This window comes from Ylistrum balloti, unplaced genomic scaffold, assembly GCF_031769215.1.
Source record: "Ylistrum balloti isolate Yb309-2 unplaced genomic scaffold, AGI_CSIRO_Ybal_v1 Utg370010, whole genome shotgun sequence".
Lineage (NCBI taxonomy): Eukaryota > Metazoa > Mollusca > Bivalvia > Pectinida > Pectinidae > Ylistrum > Ylistrum balloti.
In genome coordinates, this window is record NW_026782083.1 from 1,037,783 (window position 1) to 1,063,707 (window position 25,925).

The 25,925-nt window shown below is 36.1% G+C and overlaps 1 protein-coding gene across 1 annotated transcript; it reads left to right on the top strand.

The window, feature by feature from the left end:
• Nucleotides 1-347: 347 nt before the first annotated feature.
• Nucleotides 348-24,820, top strand: LOC132548379 (arylsulfatase I-like). The gene is made up of 14 exons (XM_060212241.1): nucleotides 348-468; nucleotides 11,051-11,162; nucleotides 13,325-13,376; nucleotides 13,899-14,002; nucleotides 15,178-15,284; nucleotides 15,536-15,600; nucleotides 17,173-17,277; nucleotides 17,792-17,855; nucleotides 18,533-18,630; nucleotides 18,904-19,043; nucleotides 19,742-19,803; nucleotides 20,034-20,151; nucleotides 20,416-20,729; nucleotides 21,281-24,820. Exons 1-14 carry the CDS (start codon nucleotides 348-350, stop codon nucleotides 21,451-21,453), a joined length of 1,635 nt encoding a protein of 544 aa, XP_060068224.1. The 3' UTR covers nucleotides 21,454-24,820.
• Nucleotides 24,821-25,925: the final 1,105 nt, after the last annotated feature.

The following is a 25,925-nucleotide window of genomic DNA, read 5'->3' on the forward strand; positions in this document are numbered from 1 at the left end:
ACTGATTTTTGGAGGTTGATGTCAGATACTATCCCAACTTTAACAGACGACAATTTAAATTAGACGTTGAAATCGATAATTCCAGCAGCATTGAAGTTATTAAGAAATATCTAAAGGTCTTAACGACAATTTGCACAGCGTGTATGCACGGCAATCAATTACATACTGCTGAAACCACAAAACGCTATTTGGTTTCAAATTGAAACGCGACAGAATAATCTCAGTTGGCAATCCGTATTTGAACTGCATATAATGAGATTACCATCCATCTGAATGAACACTCTTACATCCTCCTCTTTATAACTGCTTGTATTGGACCAGAATATCTTCACAGTGCCACGGGGATGATGACAAGTGTTTCGTTATATCGGGTGGTTGTTACGACCGCTGTGATACTTTCCTTAGGGAGTACATCTACAGCGAAAAAATCAAAACCACACATCATCTTCATCGTAGCTGACGATCTAGGTAAGTAACACAATAATCAAAATAACTTTACAAAAACCGTGATAATATTTAAAACAGTCTTATATAACTATTTGAATATTGTTTTTATCATTATCAATGTCTTAGGTTCTTTTCACCACCAATTCATTTTTCTGAAGATTTATCAACAGATGACACTTCTCTATCCACAAAATCTAGTTTCCTTGAAAGTTCTTGTTCTGAAAAACCAGGAATTGTACAGTAAACGTGTGGAACATAAAAAGCTGACATTTCTTTCTTCGTTGAATCTTCCCTATCACATGGGATGGTTCACACTCGAATTATTCTGTGAGTTTTAATGACACGGCAACTTCCTCGGAATACTTGTTCAGATACCTGTGACAGGAATGGTTGTTTACCTACTATACATGGGATTGGTTTCAATGATGTTTCATCACTCTGTATGTAGGAATTTGTCATTTTTTTAACGGAAGGTATTATCTGATACGCATAGTTTTCAATTATATACGAGGACGAGATTACATTTCAACTACATATTACTCAGAACTAGCACACTATCACGCTATAAAGCTTTGTACTCTGTTTGCTTCTTCATGGTGATGGGTATGGTTACTGTGTATGTATCTATGTTAATAGGGCGATTTAACTTATCATTTGATTACACTTCTTATCATGTTAGTTCTGTCAAAAACACAAAAATCATTTCATTGGCGAGGCAATAAAAAGAGGAAAATGTGTCTCATTTGATTGACACAGTGGAAGTCAGCAAAGTTCTTGTGGTCATACACGGATGTCCTTTGCATCTTGTGGTCATACACGGATGTCCTTTGCATCTTGTGGTCATACACGGATGTCCTTTGCAGTCATCTATTTAACTTCTGTTTCATACTAATAAGTCTGTGTTTATACATATTAATACAGACAGAGGTCGTGCATCAATATTGCTCATTTTAGTATACAGACTATAGGGTAACGAGTACATCACAAGCTCATTTTAAACATCTTCATCGAAAGTCTGGTTGTTAAATTACGCTGACAAGAACCGTTGAACAAAGAACATGACAAAATATGTTGTTGTAACCCGTGCTTAAAGCGCCCCTCCGCCTTACCACTAGATAGATATTATCTCATCCAGACCTGAGAGAGAGAGAGAGAGGGAGGGAGGGTAAAACCAGATTTCATCACATCTCATTTAACTGTCAAGAAAATTGCATGTCGCTTTTTGTAGACCGTTGCATCAAAGGCCCTATTGTGTATATGTTTTATGAATGAAGTTTGATACTGTACTCTCTCATCGTGTGGTTCACTGGTATTATATACTACAAACACGTATGTGTGCATGCACTTCACTTTGGTACAAATTACTTTATACACACGACAGTATTACAACTTATACCTTAGTCATGGCGTCAGAGGCCAAGGGATTAAGAAATGAAATAAGTATTTTACGTGTTGGTCGTTATGATTTACTATCGGAAACTGCGGGCGATGTTTGAAGTCTTTAGAGTCATTATCTATATAATAGGAATTTTTCTTATACATCATGGTAACTGTTAGTCAAAACAATTCCAACATCACCCTGAATGTTTGCCGAGGTATAAAGATATCCTGAAAAGTCCCTGTAGTGTTCGTAATAAGTAGGCTTTCCAACATGGTCCCGATTGGATTCTTCATATAGTTTAGATTTTCCTTATGTCCCCTTGTGTCTTGTCCTGAAAACTTAAGCTGGCTTAGGCTGTTCAAGTTCAGTCATATACTTTGACATGGTCAATATCCTTAACATTATTTAGAGGAGTCGGAAAAGGACGCTACAATAGAATAGACATTTTATATTTTTCTTTAAAGCAAAACAGTGTACATTTAAAATTTGCTTGAATTTAGAAAGGTAATTGATTTCATTGTCAAAAGGTCGGCATTGTTGGCAATATATCAGGGTTTAATGTTCCAGATCGTTTTGGTCATGGAAAGAAGGAGAAATGATTTGTAGAGCTATGTGGAATCTGGATTTTTTTGTGGTCAGGTTTGTTATAAGAAATGAAGGTTACCAACACGTTCAACTAAGTCCTTTGTTTTTATTGTCTCTTGGAGTAGAATGACAGATGCAAGCTCAAGTCGTTTGTCTAGCATCTCTGTCACACTGTAGGTCTCTAGGGTTCTATGGATGAAGCCTTCCTGACCTGGATCCCAAAGGGCTACAATATCCTAGATGAGAACATATCTTCGTAGGCATGTTCTTCATATTACATTGTTAAATGCTTCCCTTATGAACTCGAGTGATACATTGGTTTTTTAGTTGCATTGATGGTATGGAAATTCCATGTCTTTTTTTTCAATTATCGTAAAGTCTTACTAGTTTATTTTGAATCAAATACATTCGAGCTTGTGGTAATGTGGATAATTTTACATTTGTTAAGATTGAATGACATTAATCATATCTACTCCAAGATTTCCAGTTTCTTTCTGCCATTCCTGAGGACCAGTGCTTCTACATCAGACTAGAACATACGAGCTTAACATAGTTGTTAAAATCTGGCAGGTCATCTATGCACTTAAACATAGACTGAGCTCGAACACAGAGTCCTGGGGCACGTCTGACGGGACTGGACAGGAAAACAATTCTGTGCAGGCCATTGCATTGATAAGTCTAAAGTGATCGGTTATTCCTCAGATTTCTTCAAAAAGTCCATTACATCAACATCATTTTGATGGTTAGATGCTATATTGCTATATATGTCTGCTGTGAAAACAAGAATATGATTTACACTGTTCTTAAAATAACCTGAGATAGGAAAATTAAGAAACTTGTGTGATTATGGGCTGCCGCACCTCCCCGTCTGGATTTTGACATTTCTTTCAGTCGCTTCAGGTTTTTCTTAGTCGCCTCCTTCCCAGGCTTCAACATTTAGGCTCTCAGCATCACTGACGAGTCCTAAAAGGACAGAACAGCTGTATGGTGCAGTTTAATTCATTGTTTAGCTCTGCTGTATATAACTCTAAATTTGCAAGAGCTATTCACTTGCGTGTCTTATGTACAATCTTGGAAAGTAGGTCATGCTGTAGAGGACTGAGGAGATAGTACTGGTCAGAAGGAGACATGATTTTACTTGTGATTATGTGCTCAAAGAACATACATAGGATGATGGACATTGCTATTATTACTTAGCAATGTTGGACAACCGAGGAAACGTTATGCCACTTTTCAATGGAGAATGAAATTGAAATGACCAACGTTAAAATCAACGCGCCATTGATCAACAGATGCTTGATTATTGAATGGAAAGATTTCTTCTTGTAAAAGTTTTCTTTGAAGATAAACGAGCAATTATGTCATGAATCGGACTAGGTGTTATATATATATTCTCGGAATACAGAATACGCCTGTTATAGCAAAAGTCATACATACACACAAAAGCATGTACATGTACAATAAAACTCAAAATGTCGACAAGCTTTATCTGATTGGCAAACATCATTGTGCATTCAAACATTCGAATCAATATCACATCATTAAGTGATTGTTTTAGTAAATCACTTCAAGTTTAATGATACTAAAGTAGAATTTCTTTATATTACACTTATCTTTTCAAATGTCAGATAGTATAGACAGTATGTATTAATCATAATTCGTAACAGGTTTGTCATATTGCAAACAGAATTTTTAATTTCCACGCGATAAAATCACATTATTGACAAACAAACAACGCAGTCGGTGTTAATACATTACGCACTATATTTATTTAACCAGCTATTTGTATTATCATCCGTGTATTTACTTACACCAATGATAAGGTGACTTATCATAGGTCAGAAGTCAACGATCAGAGGGATGAAGGATGGTCGTATCGTTTATGATGGCTTTCCAGTCATACGATATCATTGATAACCCATTTCACTATCCTTGAATCGCCATAACGAGGTCAATTACTGTCAAGTGTGATGACATACCGTGCTGTTGATTTTATAAATAATATATAAAAAGAGATTAGTCATAGATTATGTATTTCCTTTCTGTTCCTAATTTTATGATAGTCATGTACATTTATATCATATTACATGTTTAAATACCTTTTTCGTGATAAGAGACATTGCTAAAAAAGGCGTTTTGTTAAAAGAAACCGATATCTTGTTGTCAACTTTAAGTCTTCTATGGTTATAGTTCGGACAGATTCGCCGACTTAACACGGTGTCTTAAATAAGGTTAAAACTTTATGGTAACGCATGGAAATATTCTACCCATTGCAACAAATTATTTCTCTCATGTGTCTACAACATACAATGAAACAGTTAGATCGTCCTCAAAAATGGGTCTGACATTCTACTCCGTTCAGTATGTATATCACCAGGTTACGTGGGAGGGGGTGGAAATCGATCAAATTGGATTTGACACGAATTACATCCACAAAGGCTTTTGGAATATTTGTTGTAGAATTGTTTGAATGCTTGAATGAACCACAAACAAAAGAGCCGTACCATTTATCAAAACATTGAATGAAGGTATGAAACTGTAGTTGGACAGATTTATGAAATATCGAGTGATAGTCGTACGGAATGGTTTTCCAGCCTCCGTAGTGAGATCTAGGTCACTTACATAGATTAACATAGTGACCTATATATTCTGGTTCTGCACGAATTCGCACAACTGACGTCTTTAACAAATCTTGTCTACACATGAAAGTGAAGTATGTAACTCAACCCGTATGAATGCTGATATTATCAGCAAAAAAACTTATACACTTTTTAATAATGAAAGAATATCCTAATTTTTTTACTGTATCATACTACTTGTGTACATTAGCCTCAGATAGGAAAAACATCAAAGGGAGATTCCCATGAAATTGCCACAGCGGAAAGATGTTATAGATACAGCTGATGCCTAGCAGAAAGGAGCCTTACTTATCCCCGTCATGGAGCGGACGGTCATGAACAGGCGAGGTTATCATACCCTTGGTCTATTTCAGGCCCTTCCTAAAAATCGTACGATTCGGTTATTATCATAAATTTGTTTTGAGGGGCTGTGTGGGGAACGCCGTTGGTAAGATGTAACTCATTCCAATATCTTACTCGTAGTCTGTCAGTGAGTGTTCGTCCGTCCGTCTTGTCAGTCCATTGAACAGCTTGTACTCTACAAGATAATTATGGTGAAGTTTCACGATCGTCACAGTAATCATCTTATTGAGAAAACGTCTTTTTCTTTGTATGATATGAAGCTGGACGTTTTTAATGCTCGTAAGTTTGCCTGATAGTTCAGTTTGTGTATACATTGTTCTTATTTGAGAACGTGACATTGATTTGTTGAATGATCAAGATTTATATGCTTGGTGTCGTCGATGAAGCAGTTTCTCCACCACAACACCTGATATAATCCTCCTGGTACTTTTTCATGAGTTTCTGTATAAACCGTTTTTGACCCTAATTTATTGAATTTTGAGTTTTAATTATGCTTATGTTGACAAGTTGGTATTTCTGTTGGTTGTGCGTACTTATTTATCATCGACTGTCCCACTATGACATCTGATTCCTTCTGATATACAACAATATTTCGACATGCCTATATTTGTACATTAATTAGTGTGATAGGAAAGGATTAGAATTTTTTGTTTCCAACTGTATGACTTTCGTCATTTATTTTAAGTATTAAGACAGTATTATCATTGTTATACACGTATACTGGTCCCCTAACTTTGCCGAATGATTCGCCCTACATTTGTCTGCTTCCTGCTGACTTTTTTCATCCTGTACGACTAATAAATTATCACGTTAATCCCAGTAGATCAAGGAATATGTTCAGCTCGTCCAATGCCAACGAATATCAGTCAATGACATTACTAGTAAGAACCGTTGATGTATGGTTAGATAAAAACTCGGTCAGTAGGACACGTGATGTTGCCAACACGTGTTTTTTGGAATGTAACAACGAGGTTAAAGTATGCCCGCTTTAATCATGTTTGTCGTAGAAAGGTCCTGTTGCTGTGATTTATACGTTTTGTTGGACAGAGCGCGTGATTGTTGCAATTCTAAGTGGCTTTTCTTGTCAAAGCAGAGGATGTTGTTGCGTCAGGTTTGACATTGATTGTGAAGAAATAGCGCTGCTTGATTAAAACAAAGTTAGAGCACTTTTTGTGCATTCTTAAGCTCCATAGAAATGTATGTTATTTGGAATCTGGGACTTCATTAGACTAAGGGGACAACAGCACCCATAACGCATTTTAAACATCAAACCCAAATATCAAGACGTTTGAAAGAACGTTTTAGAAACTTTTCTTGGCTTGCAATTACTTAACTAATTTTATATAACATCAAATTTAGATAATACACCTAGATTTCAGCCGGTGATGCATTGTTGAAGTCATCTATCCTGGACACTAAATACGTACCGTTTCACCACTAATGGACATTACGTTAAAGTAATTTCCAAATAAACATCGGATCATATAAGCTCTGTAGTAAAGGAGAGAAAGGGAATGTAGGAATTTGAACGATTTTTTTACAAGGTGTCGCTGTCCTATCTTTCGTGTATACAAACATTTTACCTATCCATGAATAAATATCAATTACAAAATGTATGTCAATGGTCCACTTTCCCGTTTCCAGTTACCACTTACCTAGTTACATATACCAGGTGACGATAATGAATGAATACTATATCATACCTGCTAGCCTCCCTGTCACATTCCGGGTACTACAGGTACACAACAGCTGTACACAGTTGATACTTGTATACCAAATCCATCTACCAGAAACATTATTGATATAATTTAGAGACGGGTTAGTAAATGTTATTCACACGTGTTACTTTCAATAAAAAAAAAGGTCTGTCCACTTACAGCTGCATAACTGACATTGTAATTCAAGTTGTTCATATGTTCGCACTGTGGGATATAGATATCAGGTGCAACAGTTGAAAGGGAAGCCGATATATCGCCGTGTCTAGTATAAATAAGACAGAAATGGAGACTGTTACGGTTCACATGTCTACCTCAACTACATCATTTGATGTAATATTTTTCACCATATTTTCGGGTAATCCTGAGATGTCCAACTGGTTGCAGCCTGAAACCTTGATACAAATGTCAGCACAGTGCAAATGATTTATCTATAAATGACCTTGACTTACTTCAGCACTGTAACAATGACCTTCAGAAACTGGTCGTTACTATAACTTCATTCTTGTCGTTTGATTGTATTACCTTGTAACTTTAAAACAACTTTACTATGCAGAGACAGTACCAACATTCAAACTCAAACTCAAACACAAGGACAAAATTTGAACCATGAAGCAGGAGGGGCGCTAAACAAGCACAAAGGGGATCAGACCAGGTGTTCCGGTAGGATAAGAGTCTTCTGCTTCATTGACGATACATGTCAAGCTAATCATGCTTAATCCATATAAGTAATGTCACGTTCCCAAATAAGAACAATGAAAACAACAATAAAACCACGAGGCATACTAACGAGCATCAAACACGTCTTAGAAATTGAAGAATAGGAATAGGTGGACTAGTAATGTCGGTCAGTGGGTCGTTTCGTACAACTTCTCTCAGTAAATAAATAGTTGTTTGGAGGTTCTGAAAAATCAGGAATGCACCATGCCGAGTTCTCTTTATGTGATGAATAACTAACATTCCTCAACCATAATGTTACATGTCAACACATATAGATTATGATCCAGAAACAGCGTCAACCACCCTAGTTTAATGTCGGTCAGACATGGATTATGTTTGGATAATATGGCAGAACTTTGTTTCATATGTTATCCTTGAGACTTGGACAAATTTATGTTTACATTCTACACCGCCGCTGCTGATAAATAGGTCAAGAGAACAATTGTTTACCCATGCACAGCAAGCTCTACGTTATCTAAATATCGCTTTTAATGAAAGGTAAATGTAGCTTAATGTATGAATGTTTCAATGTAAAAAAAAAGCGAAGAATGACATGTTGCACTCTCCCTAAAATTTGTTACGATCCCGGCCGATAAGTTTGGCGAGTAAATCAAAGTTTTAATGAAAACTTATTTCATAAAAACTTGGTTGTCAGAGCGCGTTATTACTTACTTACTTGCATCGGTCAATTTTTATTTTACATGGAGGACATCGTTGATGAAACAGATAACGTTGTCCCTTCCAGAACATCTTATTCTGTTCAATAATATCTTAAGAGCCATTCTGGCTAGTCTTTCTTTTGTTCAAATTTTACTCTAATATATAGACGTGGATCAGTATAAAGCGTTTATAACTGCTCTGCAACAAAATGTAAACCTATGAAACAAATATTCATAACAGTTTCACATGTAAGTTATCATCGAAAGTTATTTTTTCCGATTTTATTTTCTAAAAAGTAAACGTAAATTGGACGCCTTGAGAACATTGATACCAATGCACTCCTACCGTTGCATTTATAATGCTATTCCCCAATAAAGTCTTCTTGTATTTCCTAAGTATGAATGAACAAGCCCATTGGACTTTAGACCTGATGTTGTAAGACGTGGACTTTGTATCCCGAGGGTTTTCAAAGTAAAACATAACGCTGCTATACTTCTCCGGTTACACTACCAACTTTAAAATGTTTTATGAGAGGAATTTCCGACAAGAAGCGTTTTATTTTTCTTTATTACAGTTATACGACTCCTACAAAGTCGCTGACGCGTGATAATTCATAAGAAATAATCTATTGTCATGGTTATATAATTAAAATCAGTTTATACTGGTTTTTAGTGAAACCTTGCCCCAGTAGTGTGTATAGATACAGCATGTAGATCTGATCTAGTATACAAACTGTAGACACAACATTCAATTCTGCGCTAAAGTCCAACTATCATACCGAATGTTTTGGTAAAACCATCAGAACGACACTTCATCAGTGTCCGTGAACTGGAGCAAAGGAATAATTATGGTAACAACCAATTCGTGTAGAGTACCGAATGGAACCTTGTATCTAATGTGTTGACTTTCTCTGTGTTATACCGATAAAATGAGGGAATAGAAAGAGAATTTGTCCGGAATAAAAGGAAACGTGTTGACTATATCCACGTCTGAAAAACAAAGTTATCGTTGTGTTTGATATAGACATTACAACTTATATTACAATAGTCAGACTGCATATGATGTATTTTCATACGGTTCGGAATTCAGTGTTTCGGTTTCGTTGTATTCGCTTCCTTTTAGAACCCTACAAGATGCTCTGCTTTAAATATTGCTTGTTATTTTTAAAAACTAACAAAAGAATACGGACATTTAAGCCATACCGCCGTTCTAAATTTCATAAACGGCAAAATCTCGACCACACGACAGTTTTACGCATAGCCCAATGGCAAAAATAAAATCGTTTTCTTTTAAATCGATGACACCTTCAATGTAAATCTAAGTCAAATCGAAGTAATGTCATGTTCTCAAAATGAGAACTGGATTAGTGGAAACGAAACCATCCAGCATATTTGCAAGCATAACGTTTATGTGCATGAAAATGTATATATGCCGGTGATCTCATGATGGCGAAAATTAGATCTCAAAAGTGTTGAGTATGGTAAATCAACTTCTGTTTGTATCAGACATACTAGAAAGTACCACGGATGTTTAGTATACTGTGCAGATTGTTGCAGGTGTTTACTTCAATAGGTATATAGTAATAAGGTCTTCTGTTTACTTACTAAATAGAATTCCTATGTGTTTAGTGTAAAACACAAGGTTACATCATTATTTACAGCCATTCGAAGACGCTGACAGGGATTAATCTAGATTATGTAAACACCATTAGATCCGATTTCTAGACGTTATTGGATACCGATATACACCTGACAGGTGTGTACAGGTGTGTATAGGTGTTTACATGCATACTGCTATCAAATAAGAAACCTGTCCTTAAATATATGAAAACAAATTGATGCTGTAAATAAGGGTACCGACAACTTTATTGACAGTTTAGCGAAAAAAATATGTGTTTATATCCTTTAAAATGTCTTTTTCTCCAACAACAGTGTGATCCAGTTGCCGTAGAATCATCTTGAGACTGTCTATTCTCTTTACAAATTAAAATGTTAGATGTTTTCTTAAAGAAAGTTGTAAGGGCCTACAGATGAATGACGTTATGTCGTACCCTACGGGGTCACAGTGACCTGGCGACCAGATCGTTCTGACGTACTTCAAAGAATAGACGGGAAGATATTTTATTTTTTGTGTCACAGCTGAAAATGGACATATTTCTCATCATCTTTCCAGTCCTTTTTAACAGACGGAAGGGACGTACATTATTTGTCACAAAAGCCATAAGTCCGAACAACTTAATTTTTTTCTGATTCATTTTAAGGATCGCTCGGGGAATGTAGAATTAAAGGCAGAAAGGTCGGGTGAGGGGATCAACAAGGCAAGAAAAATATCAATTCGTCCGTTTTCAGTTGAGGTTGAGATAGATGAATTCCAATCACCAAGGAAAGATTTATAAGTTCCGAAATATTCGACAAGTCTCATTGTGGAAAATCCTCCCATAGCTTCCTTCAATGAAGATAACAGTGTTTTGGAGCTAGTGATAGGAAAGATTCCTGATTCTTTAGAGTGATGAATGCACGTGCTATATAATAAATAACAATGTTTCTATTTCTGACTCACAGGTTGGAATGATGTCGGCTGGCATAATCGATACATGCGGACCCCCACCATTAACCGCCTAGCTAGACAAGGGGTCATTCTCAACTCTTCATATGTCCATCCCACGTGTACACCGTAAGTGATATAGAATATGTCTTTATTTATTAGTTAATCATACTGGCATGCTGGTCCTCTCTAGTTATCCTGTTACAAAGAACTTCTGGTCACTGTAGCAAGCCTGTTACAAAGAACTTCCGGTCACTGTAGCTAGCCTGTTACAAAGAACTTCTGGTCACTGTAGCTAGCCTGTTACAAAGAACTTCCGGTCACTGTAGCTAGCCTGTTACAAAGAACTTCCGGTCACAGTAGTTAGTCTGCTACAAAGATCTTTTGGTCACTGTAGCTAGCCTGTTACAAAGAACTTCCGGTCACTGTAGCTAGCATGTTACAAAGAACTTTCGGTCACTGTAGTTAACCTGCTACATATAACTTCCGGTCACTGTAGTTAGCTTGTTACAAGAAACTTCCGTCACTGTAGCTAACTTGCTACAACGCACTTCTGGTCACTACCATTTTTTGTCTGTAGTCTCGAAGCTTTTTCTTTCTAACCTTTCCAGCCTGCTACACGGCAGTTCCATTAATTGGTCACTTCCTGTTACTTTCATCTTGTGTTATTCAGAACCCCGTCCTTCCTCACCCTCTCTTTGTCTACTATACGGAACTCATCGACCCTTTCTGTTCCTGATATTCTTTGCTACTCGGGGCTCCTTCTTGCTGACCCTCTCTCGTCTGCTACACGGAACACCCATTCCATACCCCTCTACATTTAATTATCATATCTATAGATAAGGGAACGTATTATTGCATTAGTATAATATAGTTTTCAAAATATTTTCTCTGTGAAAACAGTTGAAAACTGGATTAAACGGTTTACTTTATATCTGGCATAACACTGAAGATACGAAACGGCTTTATGTTTGATTTCATTACAAAAACATATCTGCGAAAAAATTCGAAGATTAAAAAAAAATAAAAAAACAAAAACAAAAAAAAAAAATGTTATAAAAGAGACTTTTGCTTTGTCAGCGAAACCTGATCGGTATGAAAATCCTTTGAAGATTGTTCGTAAATATCTTCAAAACAGTATCACTTTAAATAATCTCCCATAACGGAGATATGAGAGACGAGATTATCTTTGTTCTTTAAAGAATCCAGTATAATTAATATGACTGTATATAGAAAACTTTTCAGGTATGACTTACCTCGTTTCGCTGATACCGTCGAATAAATGATATTGTATTTATTAAATAGTATAATTTTGTGATGAAAGAAAAAACTAATTCACAACACCGAGTTTGAGAGGGGAGATAATAAAAGCTTTGTTGTAATTGTTAATATCATTGGATTATCGTATAAAGTTTTTTTCCACAACACATGTTCTCTATCACTTAGGCTTGTAATAATTCTTTTCAAATTGAACCAGTTTTAAATCACAGTCTTATAATCTGACGTTCTATCGATTTTTTTCATATAAGTTTGGTGTTGAACATTTTTCTCTTATCATATTCGGATAGAGAATCTGTGGACAAACGAGCATGATCTGTCCATCCCGGACGGTCAGTGATAATACACGTGTGTCCACGGTACATTGACATTGACCAATAAGTATACCTATGGTAGCTAGGACATAGCATGGTCAATGATCTCTTGTGGTCCACTGACCTTTGTTGCTGCCTACGTTTGTTTATTTTACAGACAATTCAAATATATGAAACGAAGCTTGTCATAAAATGTGTATTTGTAAACGAAGCAAAATCAGTGGAAGAAAAATGTAAACAGATGTTCGAGATTCCGAAAAATAAATTGCATACACTGTATAATATGTTTGTTTATCTCAAAGCATATTTCTTATCTTAAAGTTAGTAGCTTATTTGCAATGTTTCGTTTCTTGTTTTTTGGGGTTTTTCTTTTTGTCACCTGTACAATCGTAGCAAAGGATAAATGGTAAGGAGCGATAAACCCAAATTATGAAAAGGGAGAGAAATCAAAATACTTCGAACTTTAGCTCGAAGTTTTGTTTTTCTGTAATATGGTGTTTAAAACAGTCTTGGCGCTATGTTTTCTCTGTATGTAACCGTCCCATTCGTAATCAGGCTTCTTATCATTACCCGGGATAATTCTATTAATTTGTAAAGCGATTCGATATCTATTTTTAGATCTAACTCGATGTTTATTATATAGTTTTATACTTAGTTTTATCCGGATTTTTACATCTATTTAATCTCTTCTCCTTACAGATCCCGGAGTAGCATTCTCACCGGAATATATCCTTTCCGGCTTGGACTACAGGTATAATATATTACCACACACAACCCAAAGCTCGATCCAAGTTTGATGACATAAGCAGATTTTCCGTGTCAGTTTTACATATATAAGCCACTTTTACAGGATCTATGTTTTCTGTGTGTCTCAACGAACGACGATGGTTTGTTAATTTAATGAGGTTTCTTGGCTTATCGTCTCATTAATGCTTGTGTTGCAGACTATTTACACCCAATATTGACAATATTTTGCGCGTAATGTATTTTAGAATTTTCCAATCGTTATTACCAAAATAAGAAATCATCATTGATTATTTTAATATGTATTTCAACGACTTCTGCTTAGAATTAATCTGGTTTTCTATTTTCAATTCCGATATATCATTTCACGTTACAATGCAAATAACCCATTCGTTAAGTTGCTCCAAACATTTCAATACCAAAAGGCATTAAATACCTACTTGGTTAAATGGAAGAATATCGGAGACAATGTGACAAGTTTAGATTTTGGAGTTTATCATTCACTGTTTAATTGCTTGTTGACGGACAGAATGGGGTCATCAGACCCTCCGAAGCCAAGCACCTGCCAACCAATTATTCAACACTTCCGGAAAAACTGCAGGAAGCCGGATATGCAACGCACATGATTGGAAAGTAAGTCCCTAAAATATCACTATATAAATGGGTCTTTTTGTCGATTCCTATTGGAGCACAGACTCTCGCACATTAAGTGTTAAATAAAGCGTGGCCAAATGTACAGTATATTTTAACCATCTTTTGAACTTTTCTCCATAATCTTTTTACCATCTCTTCACATTATTTTCTAATGTTAGTACGCTTCACATTAGTCTTTTGACGGATGAAGGTGTCCGTGCAGTCATCGCAACATCACACTTAGATATTCTATTGGCTCTGATACGAGAACCTATGTTCTAATGTAAGAAAAATGGCAATTCTTGGTAACAATCGTGTTGCATATTTTGATTTTAATGGTACATTTTCACGTACGATATAAAAACAACAAACGAAATGAAAGACCGGTTTTGCCTTAACGTTTGGTATGTGTAACTTTTGTTGAATTGAGCGTGTTTTACCTAGATGCTAGAATCCCATATGGATGTTTTAGTCTTTTGCAAAAAGTTCCATGGGTAGTGAAAGACATTGACCTTAAAACAAATTAGGGGGCGATAACGTCCATAGTAACACACGCAAGTGCTCCACGAGAAAGGTAAATCACCCGAATAGGTCGAGTCAGTCACTGGGTCAGTTTGGGACAATCACCTGTCCAGATGGACGTTAGATGCTTATCAGGTGATAGACGATGACCCGATCAAATCGGTTCAGCAGTTTTATGAGTTCGGTATTATACTTCTCACCCCATATATGTAACCTATATACACGTATGATAACAGACGTTGACCTTCCAGGAATTTCACCTTTCTCGTATTAATCAACGATTGTCTTAGCCTCGAAAAAAAAACATCAACTGTTTTACTTAATAATACAAAAACATAGCATTTGGCCTTACGCATTGCACAAAAGACATACAAGTGAATATCACCTTTTCAAGGAATATGATTTCCCTTAGACAGTTTATTTGCGACTGTAAACTTAAGAAGAAGCATCATTCTAAAGGAAGGACTTTTGTTATTTTCTTGATAGCTTTACTTAATTTTCTAAACACCATAAATGTCACAGATTTGATATTCTAGACGACAGTTCTCGTGTTTTGGTATGTTATTGAGCGGATCTGAAGTACAGCTAAACTCATGGAAACTGGAACGCGTCATGTACTTCATGAAATCAGGCATGTTCTGTTAATCTTTCAGATGGCACTTGGGGTTCTGTAATTGGCGGTATACTCCCACTCAGAGGGGTTTTGACAGCTTCTTGGGTTTCTACACCGGAGCGCAGGACTACTACAAACATACGAGAGGTAGGGAGAGAAAATCCTGATTCTGTAAGGAGACTCCATAATGATCGCCGCGCACGATCATGTTGTGGAAACTAATAAAAGTGTATATATCTGTCTCTGTATTGATCTGTATATGGTATTCAGAATCAACATTTTTGTCTTTTTGTTGTTAATTTATGATGTCCACAGTGAACATTGATTTTCCTCGTTTTTATGTTGTGACTTTCAATGCACATTTAAACCTTGTCCAATTTATTTCTTTATTCTTTCAGAAAATGGTTACGACTTCAGATTTAATGCGTCTGTTTACCATCCCCCGAAAAAGCAATACTCGACAGTAAGTATGTGCAAGACGTGCGGACCTAAATCGATAAAGTATTAATCAACGCACGAGGAATAATTCTTCAAATTTGGCGGTCAGTTTTGATGATGAATGATTATTGCATTTAATGATAATATACTGACGGACTTCAACGATGCGCCTTCAAGTATATCTAAACATAAAAATAGGGTTTAAATTTTACCATCTTAATGATAAATTAGTTGTAAATATAAACGTCAATATATCAGATAAGAAAGTGCAAAGGTCAAATTTCATCACAAACTAACGTATGAACTAAGCTACATCTGAAATCCACAAATTTCATTCCGTATCTGGTATGGCCATCACTTGCAGCAACATGTGCTGAGTCTGCAGCTCATGGAGTCAGACAAATATGTTACTGGGTCGATAACATATTCCTCCTGGACTGGGGTAGACAATTCGTGAACGGTACAAGGTTGACGTTGATGTGTTCTTCTCCGGCTAAAGTCGCATCGTACAGCTTAGATAAGGTTAAAACAGGAGATCAGGCGAGAAAAAGCATTACGTTAACTTAACCCATTGTAAAACATGTTGTATTCCATGAGCGTTATCTTACTGAAATTTCAACGCATTGTTTACATGGTTGAAGTCGTAGCAGTGGGCCCATTGCAAAAGATTCCAGAATTTAGTTGGTATGGCGCCGAGCTGCCAGCATAACATTCCTCCTCGCCACGATATGTGTTAACTAAGAGTTGCTCAAACAAATCACAACGCCACAATTCCTAATATTCTTCTCTTTCTCTCATTCTTGTATTTGGATGAACTATTTATTCATAACGTAATGTATCTGCGTGTGACGTCATGAATGGCGTTGTAAGTCGATTATGCAGACAACGTAGCCATAACAACATCATGACGTTTGGCAGTGACGCGCGGTTGGCCAGATCTTGGACGGTTCCTTACAAAGATTGTACAAAACATACAAGAGAATAACACCTTTTGGTACAAATTTAGATTTAGATACACTAGAGCTGATCAATAGATCAAATTGTATCATACAGCTGTTCCGACCCTCTTGGACTCTACAGTGATAATAATGGTCTAATTTTGAGCCGAGGAGGCAAATGAGGAAATTCCGAAGCGATCGAAAGAAAGTAAAAATCTATATGAGGATGTTTCCTAGCCTCATAATCCTAAATATAAATATCGTAGAATATAATTCTAAACCAACGACATGGTCCTAATCCTGACACAACGTTCTGCCTACTGCCTAACAATAAAGTTGTACTAAATACCTACCACAACCAGACCAATCAAGCGTTAATAATAACCTTCAGATGTGTTTATCCATATCACTTCCTTTCACGGGCAAAATGATCCTTTAGAAAACCATTCACTGAAACTCAGCTATAAGATGGATTGTTCTGTTAGGGTTAAGAGACCTCGATTTTTTCTTGTTCAATGTTGACATTAAATTGTCAGAAACAGAAAAGAGTAAACAAATTATAGGTACGTTTTAAAGTCCGTTGTGGTGTGTTATCAAATCGTATGTTCCATATATAGAAAGAACTGTATTAATATATCTATAAAATGTTCCTTCCCCAGAAAACTTACGCTGATCGTGCTGTTGAGGTGATACGGGAGAACCAAAAGTCGGATAAACCCCTATTCATGTACCTGTCATTCCAGTCCGTCCATACTCCACTACAGGTCTGATTTCATTCTACATTTAGGAAACGAGTCTAAGAAGTTATTAATGTAACAAACTTCTACACATCTAATAGGAAACACAATTGACTAATTTGATAAATACTTGTGAAATTGAAATGAGTTTAGTATCTTCCTTATCAATTTTGTAACCATTTTAGCGTTCATCATTTTTTATGATAAACCAAAATTTAGCCAATGAGAATCAGCTGATAAATGGTACAACTGTACAACACTATCATAATTTGTTAAAGGGAACTAACTCTCAGACATCTCTTATCTGAGAAAAAAAACCCTGATAAATGGTACAAGTGTACGACACTGTCATAATTTGTTAAAGGGAAATAACTCTTACACGTCTCTTATCTGAGAAAAAAACATCTATAAAGATAATGACTACGTTTTATTTTCGAAATCTCTCCCCAAAAGTGTATTGACTTCGAAACGAGGCAATTGACTCTTGAAATTCTATTTCATTCACAGAACTGTTAACAGCTTCTATTTTAAAAATATCTAGGTTCCAAAAAAGTTCCAGTCAATATATAAGAATGTTAAGAACAAGGACAGGAGGATATACAATGGTAAGCTATCATATGTTTTCTGTAAACCGTTCCGGGTTAGGTTGTATATTGTGACCTTCAAGGATTGTACAAAAGACGTGTGAACAACACCTTTTAATAATTTAGAGTTTGATACAGTATAGTCAATCAATTAATCAAACTGCATTATACAGCTGTCTTGTCCTTCTAGGACTCATCACTGAGTGTAAGGACCTAAATTTGGAAGCTTTCTTTCATCTTGAATATCAACAAAATAAATGGAAGAAAAGAGATCAATTTAAACGGGATAACGATAACCGCACAGCAATGAAGTCAGATGGAATGGAAAATGAAATATTTTGTGAACGTCACTGTACTGATAAACGTTATCAGGCCTCGAGGTCGGATTTTTCAAACTGTCATACATGGTATTACGCTTGCTTACTTAAAACGGAAACCTCCATTTCTTCAAATAAAATAATAACCCTACTTTTTGTTCACATCATCGAATAGTGTACCTGACTAACAATAATATTTCCCTCCTAAACGTTGTTGGTAATGTCACTTAAATGACAGAATTCAGAATATACTTATGTATTTGACGTTTGTGAAATTATCAGAAATTTGAAAAAAAAAAATTAAAAATATGCGCCAAGTGCACCTTCCCATTTAGATTTTATAAAATGTGAATTAATTAGAGGCTGAATCTTTTTTCACAGGTATGGTCACAGCTATGGACTCCGCTATAGGCACTGTCATTGCTGCCCTGAAAAAATATAGATATTTACAGAACTCGATCATCGTCTTTACGACCGATGTAAGTATGTGTAACTATATATTTTGTTACTGTGCGTGATTACATTACATTTTTTGAAAAGTGATCAGTCATAGAGAAAATAAATTTCTTTCGTTCAAATTTTCTTTTCAATACAGAAGTTTCAGGATAGCACTAATATATCAGACAGGTGCTGGTGTTTTGGAATAGTTGCAGATTGCTTTTACTTTTTAAGAGACTTCTATATATGAAAGATGAGAGATATCTGACAGAGACATTTATTTGTAACATGTATATAATATGTCTATTTTGCAGAACGGAGGAGCCGCTCACGTAGCCGGAAATAACCTTCCCCTGAGGGGTTCCAAGACTACTCTATGGGAGGGTGGTACTCGGGCGGTATCCTTCGTACTCGCCAAGAAATACCAGAAACGGAAACGCTTTGTTCATGATGGGTGGGTACCGCATAATGTGATTGGGGAATTTGGTATGGTAACAAATAACGATAAACAAACCTGTCCAGAATGCTGAGTCCCTCTCTCTATTTCTTTTTATTTCCTTTTCGCAACTTTTCATACAAAAGAGTTCCAATATGAGTAATACTAAATGCTGAACCGTACCTAATCCAGTGGGCGATGGAACGATAAGACCAAGCAATTATCTCCCATCTCTTCACCCATTACATACACACAACAATAAGCTTGACAGTTTTTTTTTTCTTTCTTTTTTTTTTTTTTTTTAGAAAATTAGAGAATTAGAAATTGTCAGTCCCGAAAGTTTCCTAATCTCAGCTTAAGACAATACTTTTCTCCCTACCAAAGAAAGACGAGTTTGAAATGTCCCGTGTATAATGTATATATTACTTATCTGTCATGAAACGAATGCCTACATGTTAATTAAAAATGCAGTGTTTAACTGTTTTACGTTAACATTCATTATGAAAGTTAAAGTTAACTGACACTCGCTTGTCTGATTTTGTCGTTCATGGTTGGAATTCACAGTGACAATAAATATCAGCTACAGTTTAATTCTTCTTGTCCATCATAAAGGCCTAAACGCCGTCATCAAGCGATATTTTGATATTTTTTATCTTGAACAGTAACAGTTTCTATGACCTAGCAATGATTTGAAAGCAAGTGTGTCCCTCTTGCAGGTTGTTCCACGCCGTCGACTGGTTCCCTACACTACTAGCAGCGGCTGGTGTGAAAACTAAAGGTGATGTCACATTACTTGCATTAAATCTCCACTACTTAACACTTCAGTCCTGTAGTAATAGAGAAAATGTCCAACGTTCGCTTGGGACAACACTGTACAGTAGACATTCCTTAAACAGTCTGAAAACAATGACTGCATTCAGACCATTGATATCATTGCGCCCGATAGTTATAATATTAATATGTAATCAATTGAGGCGTTCCAACGTTTAGACAAGTTTGATATTACAGGGATGGACTTAGACGGTGTGAACCAGTGGCCCATGTTGAAGGGAAAGCCATCCCGAAGGAGGGAGTTTATCTACAACATCGACTCCAGTAACATTGGGTCCTCTGTAGCCGCCATTAGGTATGTGGGGTCACGTGACATGCGTCGAACAATCTTTGTTGGATCGTTTTTGGCTACAAATAATGCGAAACAATTTCTGAAGCAAAGAAATTAATATTTTCTCAATAATATTGCATTTTTAAGATGTGTACATATTTTTCGCGATTATACTCTTTAACATTCCCGAAAAAAGAAGATAAAGAAATAAACGAAAATTGTAATATAGTTTCAAAATCTACAAAGGTATCTAAGAGTGAGCTTGATTCGTGACTTACTGTGTTTTAGATATGGTGATTACAAGCTGATTCAAGGTAGCCCTGGAAAATACAACGACTGGTATAGAGTACCTAAGAGCCCCGCTAAATGTACCAAGTTTAAGGAGATCCAAGACGAAGAAGAGAAAGACTACTTTAGATATGGAGGTCTGAATCAGGTGATGAAGAAGGTAAAAACCTACTTTTCCTGGGTGTTCGGAAAGGTGACCGGGGTCAGCTGGAAACATTACCGCTTCAAAAAACTACAGAAACACTGTCTTCAGGAGGAGAAGAAATTAATGAAGAAGTTTATCTTCCCCAAATACCAAATGTTTGACATCAGAAGTAAGTTGAACTATTACGTTGTTATGTTACGGGTTATCGAAGAACCTAGTCCTTGTCTTACCCTTTATCAACATAAGAACATCACTGGCGAGTCCTAGAACGACGAAACAGCTGTATGATGCAGTTGTTATTCTAGATATTATACTATAATGTATTATTCACTTGAGTGTCTTTTGTACAATCCCTAAGAGTTCTAATATACCAGCATAACGGCCAAATGCCCAGAAGTCTGGTGTGCGATTTTCGGCTTATCATTCAAAAGTTCATTTTTGCAAAAACAGCTTATTTGTGAAGTCATCATATTTTTAAATCAAGAACGCTTAAGTGTTTAGAGTTTTTCATGAAAGGTTGACATAAGTTAAACAGACGATGACGCGAAATTTTCATCTGTGATAAATGATTTAGATATTTTTGAACAGGGATACCAATGCATGTGTAAAATGCTCACGGAGAGAAGGCGTCTTTTAAAAACTTGCTTATCAAATATTAATATTTCTATCTCAATAATGTTGGAAGAAAACTTTAATACAAATGTATTATTATATTGACAGATGATCCCACTGAAAGACATAACATTGTTATCGACAAAATTCAAGTATTCATCAAGATGAAACGTCGATTGGACAGTTATATTGCGAAGGCGGTGGAGCCTCAAAGCCGGAGAAAATATACCCGCTCTAACCCGGATTTCCATGATGGTGTGTGGTCAGATGGCTGGTGTTAAAGGCAACAACAGGCAAACATATCTGGTGTAGCAGTGCCAAATGTCTTACTCTACAAACATTGAAAAAATAAATATGATTTATTGTCAGGGCTGTTTCGGATGGAATCTCAATATTACATATATCGTTTAATAATATCATTGCCGAGATTCTTCACTTCACATAACGAAGTCAGTTAGGCGTTTAGATTGCATACATATCAACATCATGAACCCGCTTCATCTTGATTGTGATGGAAGCTTTATTGAGGCACATGGTGGACCAAAGAAATTCTGCTGGTCTATAAGAGGAATAGACTTGGCCGGTTTCGTGTTTTACATTCAAATTCATCTGGTGTCACTAAAATGTTCAGCAGAAGCTAAATATCATACGTCTTCACCTGTTTAGAACGGTAAAATTGTGTACGGGCGGACGTCCGGACAGAGAATTACACATCATTGGATCTGACTCCATATACAACCACTTGGAACGTCCGCACGATAACTGATATAGATATGTATGATGTCTTTGGTAGTTAATTACATTTCTTTTTGTTGTTATTTTGTTATTTTCACAAAGTTGTTGTGGTGCTTGTTCCATAATGTGTTCAATATTACTTCCTGGAAATAATGAGAATATGAATGAAAATGGTTGGAGTCCCTTTAATGTCAATCGTAACGTATCAATATATTGTGGCTACAGGGATACCAGCCTAAAAATGATACAGGTAAAACATTCTTAGAACGATTATAAATCATACAGGTAAGTAATTACAGAAATACACTGTAAAATAGTTTAGGTTAAACCAGGTCGTGGTGATATCAAATGTCGGTGACGAATTTTGTTTCATATTTATATAAATATATAAGGTAGGTTTTTATCGTCCCTAGATTAAAATTACGTATAGTTGGTACTACGGACGCTTTAATTGTGTTTGCCCTCTACACCACTTACTGGTGGTTAGCGGTAGCAATTTGAGCTCTTACTGTTTGATACCAAATGTCCATCCACTAAATAAGCGACAGTACCTATTATTAGAAAGTTGCATGTTAGGGATGTTCAGTACTGTAATCAAGGTGTACATTTATCATAATTTTAACCAGTGGAGATTTTATTTCATCAGAACCGGTGATAGTATATGGTTATTTTAATTGATTGTAAGTTAGTTAATTGTATAACCGGTACTGGTTTATTTTCTGGACTGTGTCGGTAGTATGTTAACTAGTAACCAGTGCAGTTTATATTCCCCTAAACGTGGAGTTGTTTTGTCTGTGCTTGTTGTTTTAACCAGGGACTATTTATTTTGATGCCGCCGCTTACTTTGTTATAAGTGCATATGTAATGATACTTTGTTTATTTTGCCAACGGTAACAGTTTAAGATTTTCATGGCGCCTTATTTCTTTTAACCGGTGACAATGCGTTTGTAAGCGACCGCTTAAAGTTACTGTATCGATAGTGATGATCGCTTGAAATGACAGCTTATTTCTTTGAAAGTGGTTGAAGATTGAACCTACAGTTTATTTCCGTGATAGTGACGATCGCTTGAACTGACAACTTATTTCATTGATAGACACGAGAGTTTGAAGCGACAACTTATTTCCTTGATAGAGACGAGAGTTTGAGGCGACAACTTATTTCCTTGTCCTCAGATGCAGTTTATATTCTTGACTGGCGCTACCTTTCCTGTAAACAGTTTTTTTTAAACTGTTGACAAGATTATGTTCTCGAAAACAATAGTCACTGCCCTCTTATTATCAATAGCATTTCCTTTTTTTCGATGCCATTTTACTTTCATGATGTCAATGGTTATTTTCCTCTCGCTACCGGTGAAATTTCATTTTCTCCTTACGATGACAAAATATTTTTGAAGACCTATTATTATTTTTCTCTGGTTACTCTATGTTAAATACCTCTCTAATGTGTTAACAGATAAGGGCTACTGTTGTTGTATTATCAGGAAACTGTGTGCCAACTAGTATTTATACAAATACATATCACAAGCTCGTAGTCATGCCAAAGAGGATTTGATCCAGCATGCTTGTTTGTTTATTTTAATACAATGTTTACTACAATAACGCTGCAAATGCTTGTTGCTTATCATTGTTTTACTAGAAACATTTTACACTGAATGTCTATATTTGTATTACTGCTATGAATTATTATGCATTCCGACAGCTTTACGCACGAAGACCCCAGTCTCCTATTGACGATGACAACACACTGTGTGATCTGAATATGATAAGAAATATGATTATATTGTTAGTCAGTTCTACTTAAATTTGTAGTAATTTTAAGTCAGTGGTGAAACTTTCGAACTGTTGGTAATGGCTTCCTCTGGTGTCGTTTTGGCCAAGCGAGCTTATACAGTGGTAACGTCAAATAAAGTTTGTAAAAGCAAATGGCTTTGTCCAAAATCTGAGGTACTAAACGTAATTTTTGTCATGAACTTCAAATGACTTCTTCTGATAAATCAAAAAGCTTACAATCATGACATCTGACTAGTATCAAGGAAGGATACAAGGCTGCCGCGCAATAAAGTTTCTAAATGGAAATGACCTCGGACATATTCAAAGTCACAGGGGTCAAATTTGTTTTCCGGGAAAGAATCTTTAAGTCATTAATAAACATTATTAATTCTGAGTATAGTGCAGGTACTTGTTGTATCCACTTTGAATGTTAATGCTGTGAAACATCGAATACCAGGTGAGCGATCTAGAGCCTCATTTTACTTGTCCTAATTTGTTGGCTCATTTAAGCACACTCCCGAAGAAAGCGCGGAAAGGTTGGTAAGGGGATATTGTTGTGGGAAGAATCCATGGGAAACACGCCTGGTCGGGTGCAGTTGACGTAAGTCTGGTCGGAGGTTCGAACGCTGACTGTCTATGTGAAGGGAGTGTGCGCTCTCTCGACTGTTTCTTAAATACAGGCAATCATGGAAGATTTTTTCTATCTTTATTTTCAAATGAGGATTTCCGTTTGCTGGTATATGTGTGTTTTACCATAATAATTACACGAAGGGATGTTGACAAACACTTATGATGTTTCCAGCATACTGAAGTGTTGTTAAATAATATGTATTTGGTGAACACCTAATTCAAACGCTATGTAGACCCAGCAATGTTAGCCAATATGGTCAATAGAAATATATTTAACATCGTGTATTTTTAGCACCCGCAGTTGTGTAATTGATAAGTATTGTAAAAGTATTGCCATTATTTGTAATATATATATATACTTTGTTATTGGGTGAACTTTGTGATAAATAGTGCTACAGCCTATCTGATGCCTGTATAAGTATTTATTTTACAGCGTGTACTTTGTTATCGTTGTGAACTTTGTACTAGAAAAGAATGAACCATGTATAAAATAGAATGTACTAGCGGCGTGTATTGTGTAATAAAGTTGTTAAAGATATGTACACTTTCTGTTTTCTGTCCAGTTTTCACTTTTAAGTAGGTAAGACATATAACCGCCTGTTCGACATACTGGAGTGAATGTGACCAACAATGAAGTAGGGAAATGAATCGTAAATCTTCGTGTAATTTCGGATAAGTAACGACAGTAATATCCAAAAGATCATTTTCAGAAAAAAAATAGACTTGATGAATAGCAAATGTTATTTTTTTTACAGATCGTCGGATTTACCACGTTTTCACCAAAATGCACAGAAGCATGGTAGTTTCTCCGGATGTTGAATCTAATTCAATATTGTCAGACAAAACGCAAACCAAGCATGCGCTGATACCGGAAATCGGAAAGTCAAACTGGTCCAAATTTTTTCATGGAACGGTGGCATGTTCGATTTAAGCCGCCATAACATTTTTTCGTTGTTGTGATTTTTTTCCAATAGAACCCCTTTTTCAGAGACCAGTAACAGAAGCAAGTGTGTTTTAATTCTGTCATTCATATATATCGCAGTGACTACAGGTCAAACCCTTCCATGATGACGGTATTAATGTTAGAGCAGCCGATGATTCACACGAGTGTTCGAGCTTTGGTAAAATATCCTCTCAGTGTTCAAAGTGTCTTAATAAATTCGAGACGTTTGTTTTATCATTTCTTGTTTCTTTTTTAGGTTTAATTGCAACCTCGTTAATGGCATGTTTGTTCGTACTCACCACAGTCAGAACAATGCATGTTCCCTATTTTTAGACATCGTGACTCCAATTGTACATATTTACCTGTCACATCTATTTATGTATTGAAACTGATGCTATATATTCGCCTACGTGCCAAAGCTATTCACAGTGTGAGTGTGTGTATCACATATCGACGACAACATAAAGCATCCCCCTCCCCCCACCCCCCAAAAAAAAGAGGACGAATGAAACAAACAAACAAAAACGTGTTCGCAGCTAGTAACATGTTAGAGAGAACATTAACAGATCATTATTACTGTAAGCTCTTCACGAGAGTAATCTCCCTTGGCTTGTGATTTTGACGTATGGCGCCAACAGGTTTTACAGGTAAATATAACTGTGATTAATTGTATTT

What these genes read in the sequence shown, in the direction of transcription:
- LOC132548379 (XM_060212241.1), top strand. Translation starts at nt 348, where the DNA reads ATGACAAGTGTTTCGTTATATCGGGTGGTTGTTACGACCGCTGTGATA. An exon ending in CTTTCCGGCTTGGACTACAG is followed by an intron (nt 13,377 to 13,898) that starts GTATAATATATT and finishes GTTGACGGACAG; the next exon opens with AATGGGGTCATCAGACCCTC. An exon ending in GGACAGGAGGATATACAATG is followed by an intron (nt 17,856 to 18,532) that starts GTAAGCTATCAT and finishes CTTTTTTCACAG; the next exon opens with GTATGGTCACAGCTATGGAC.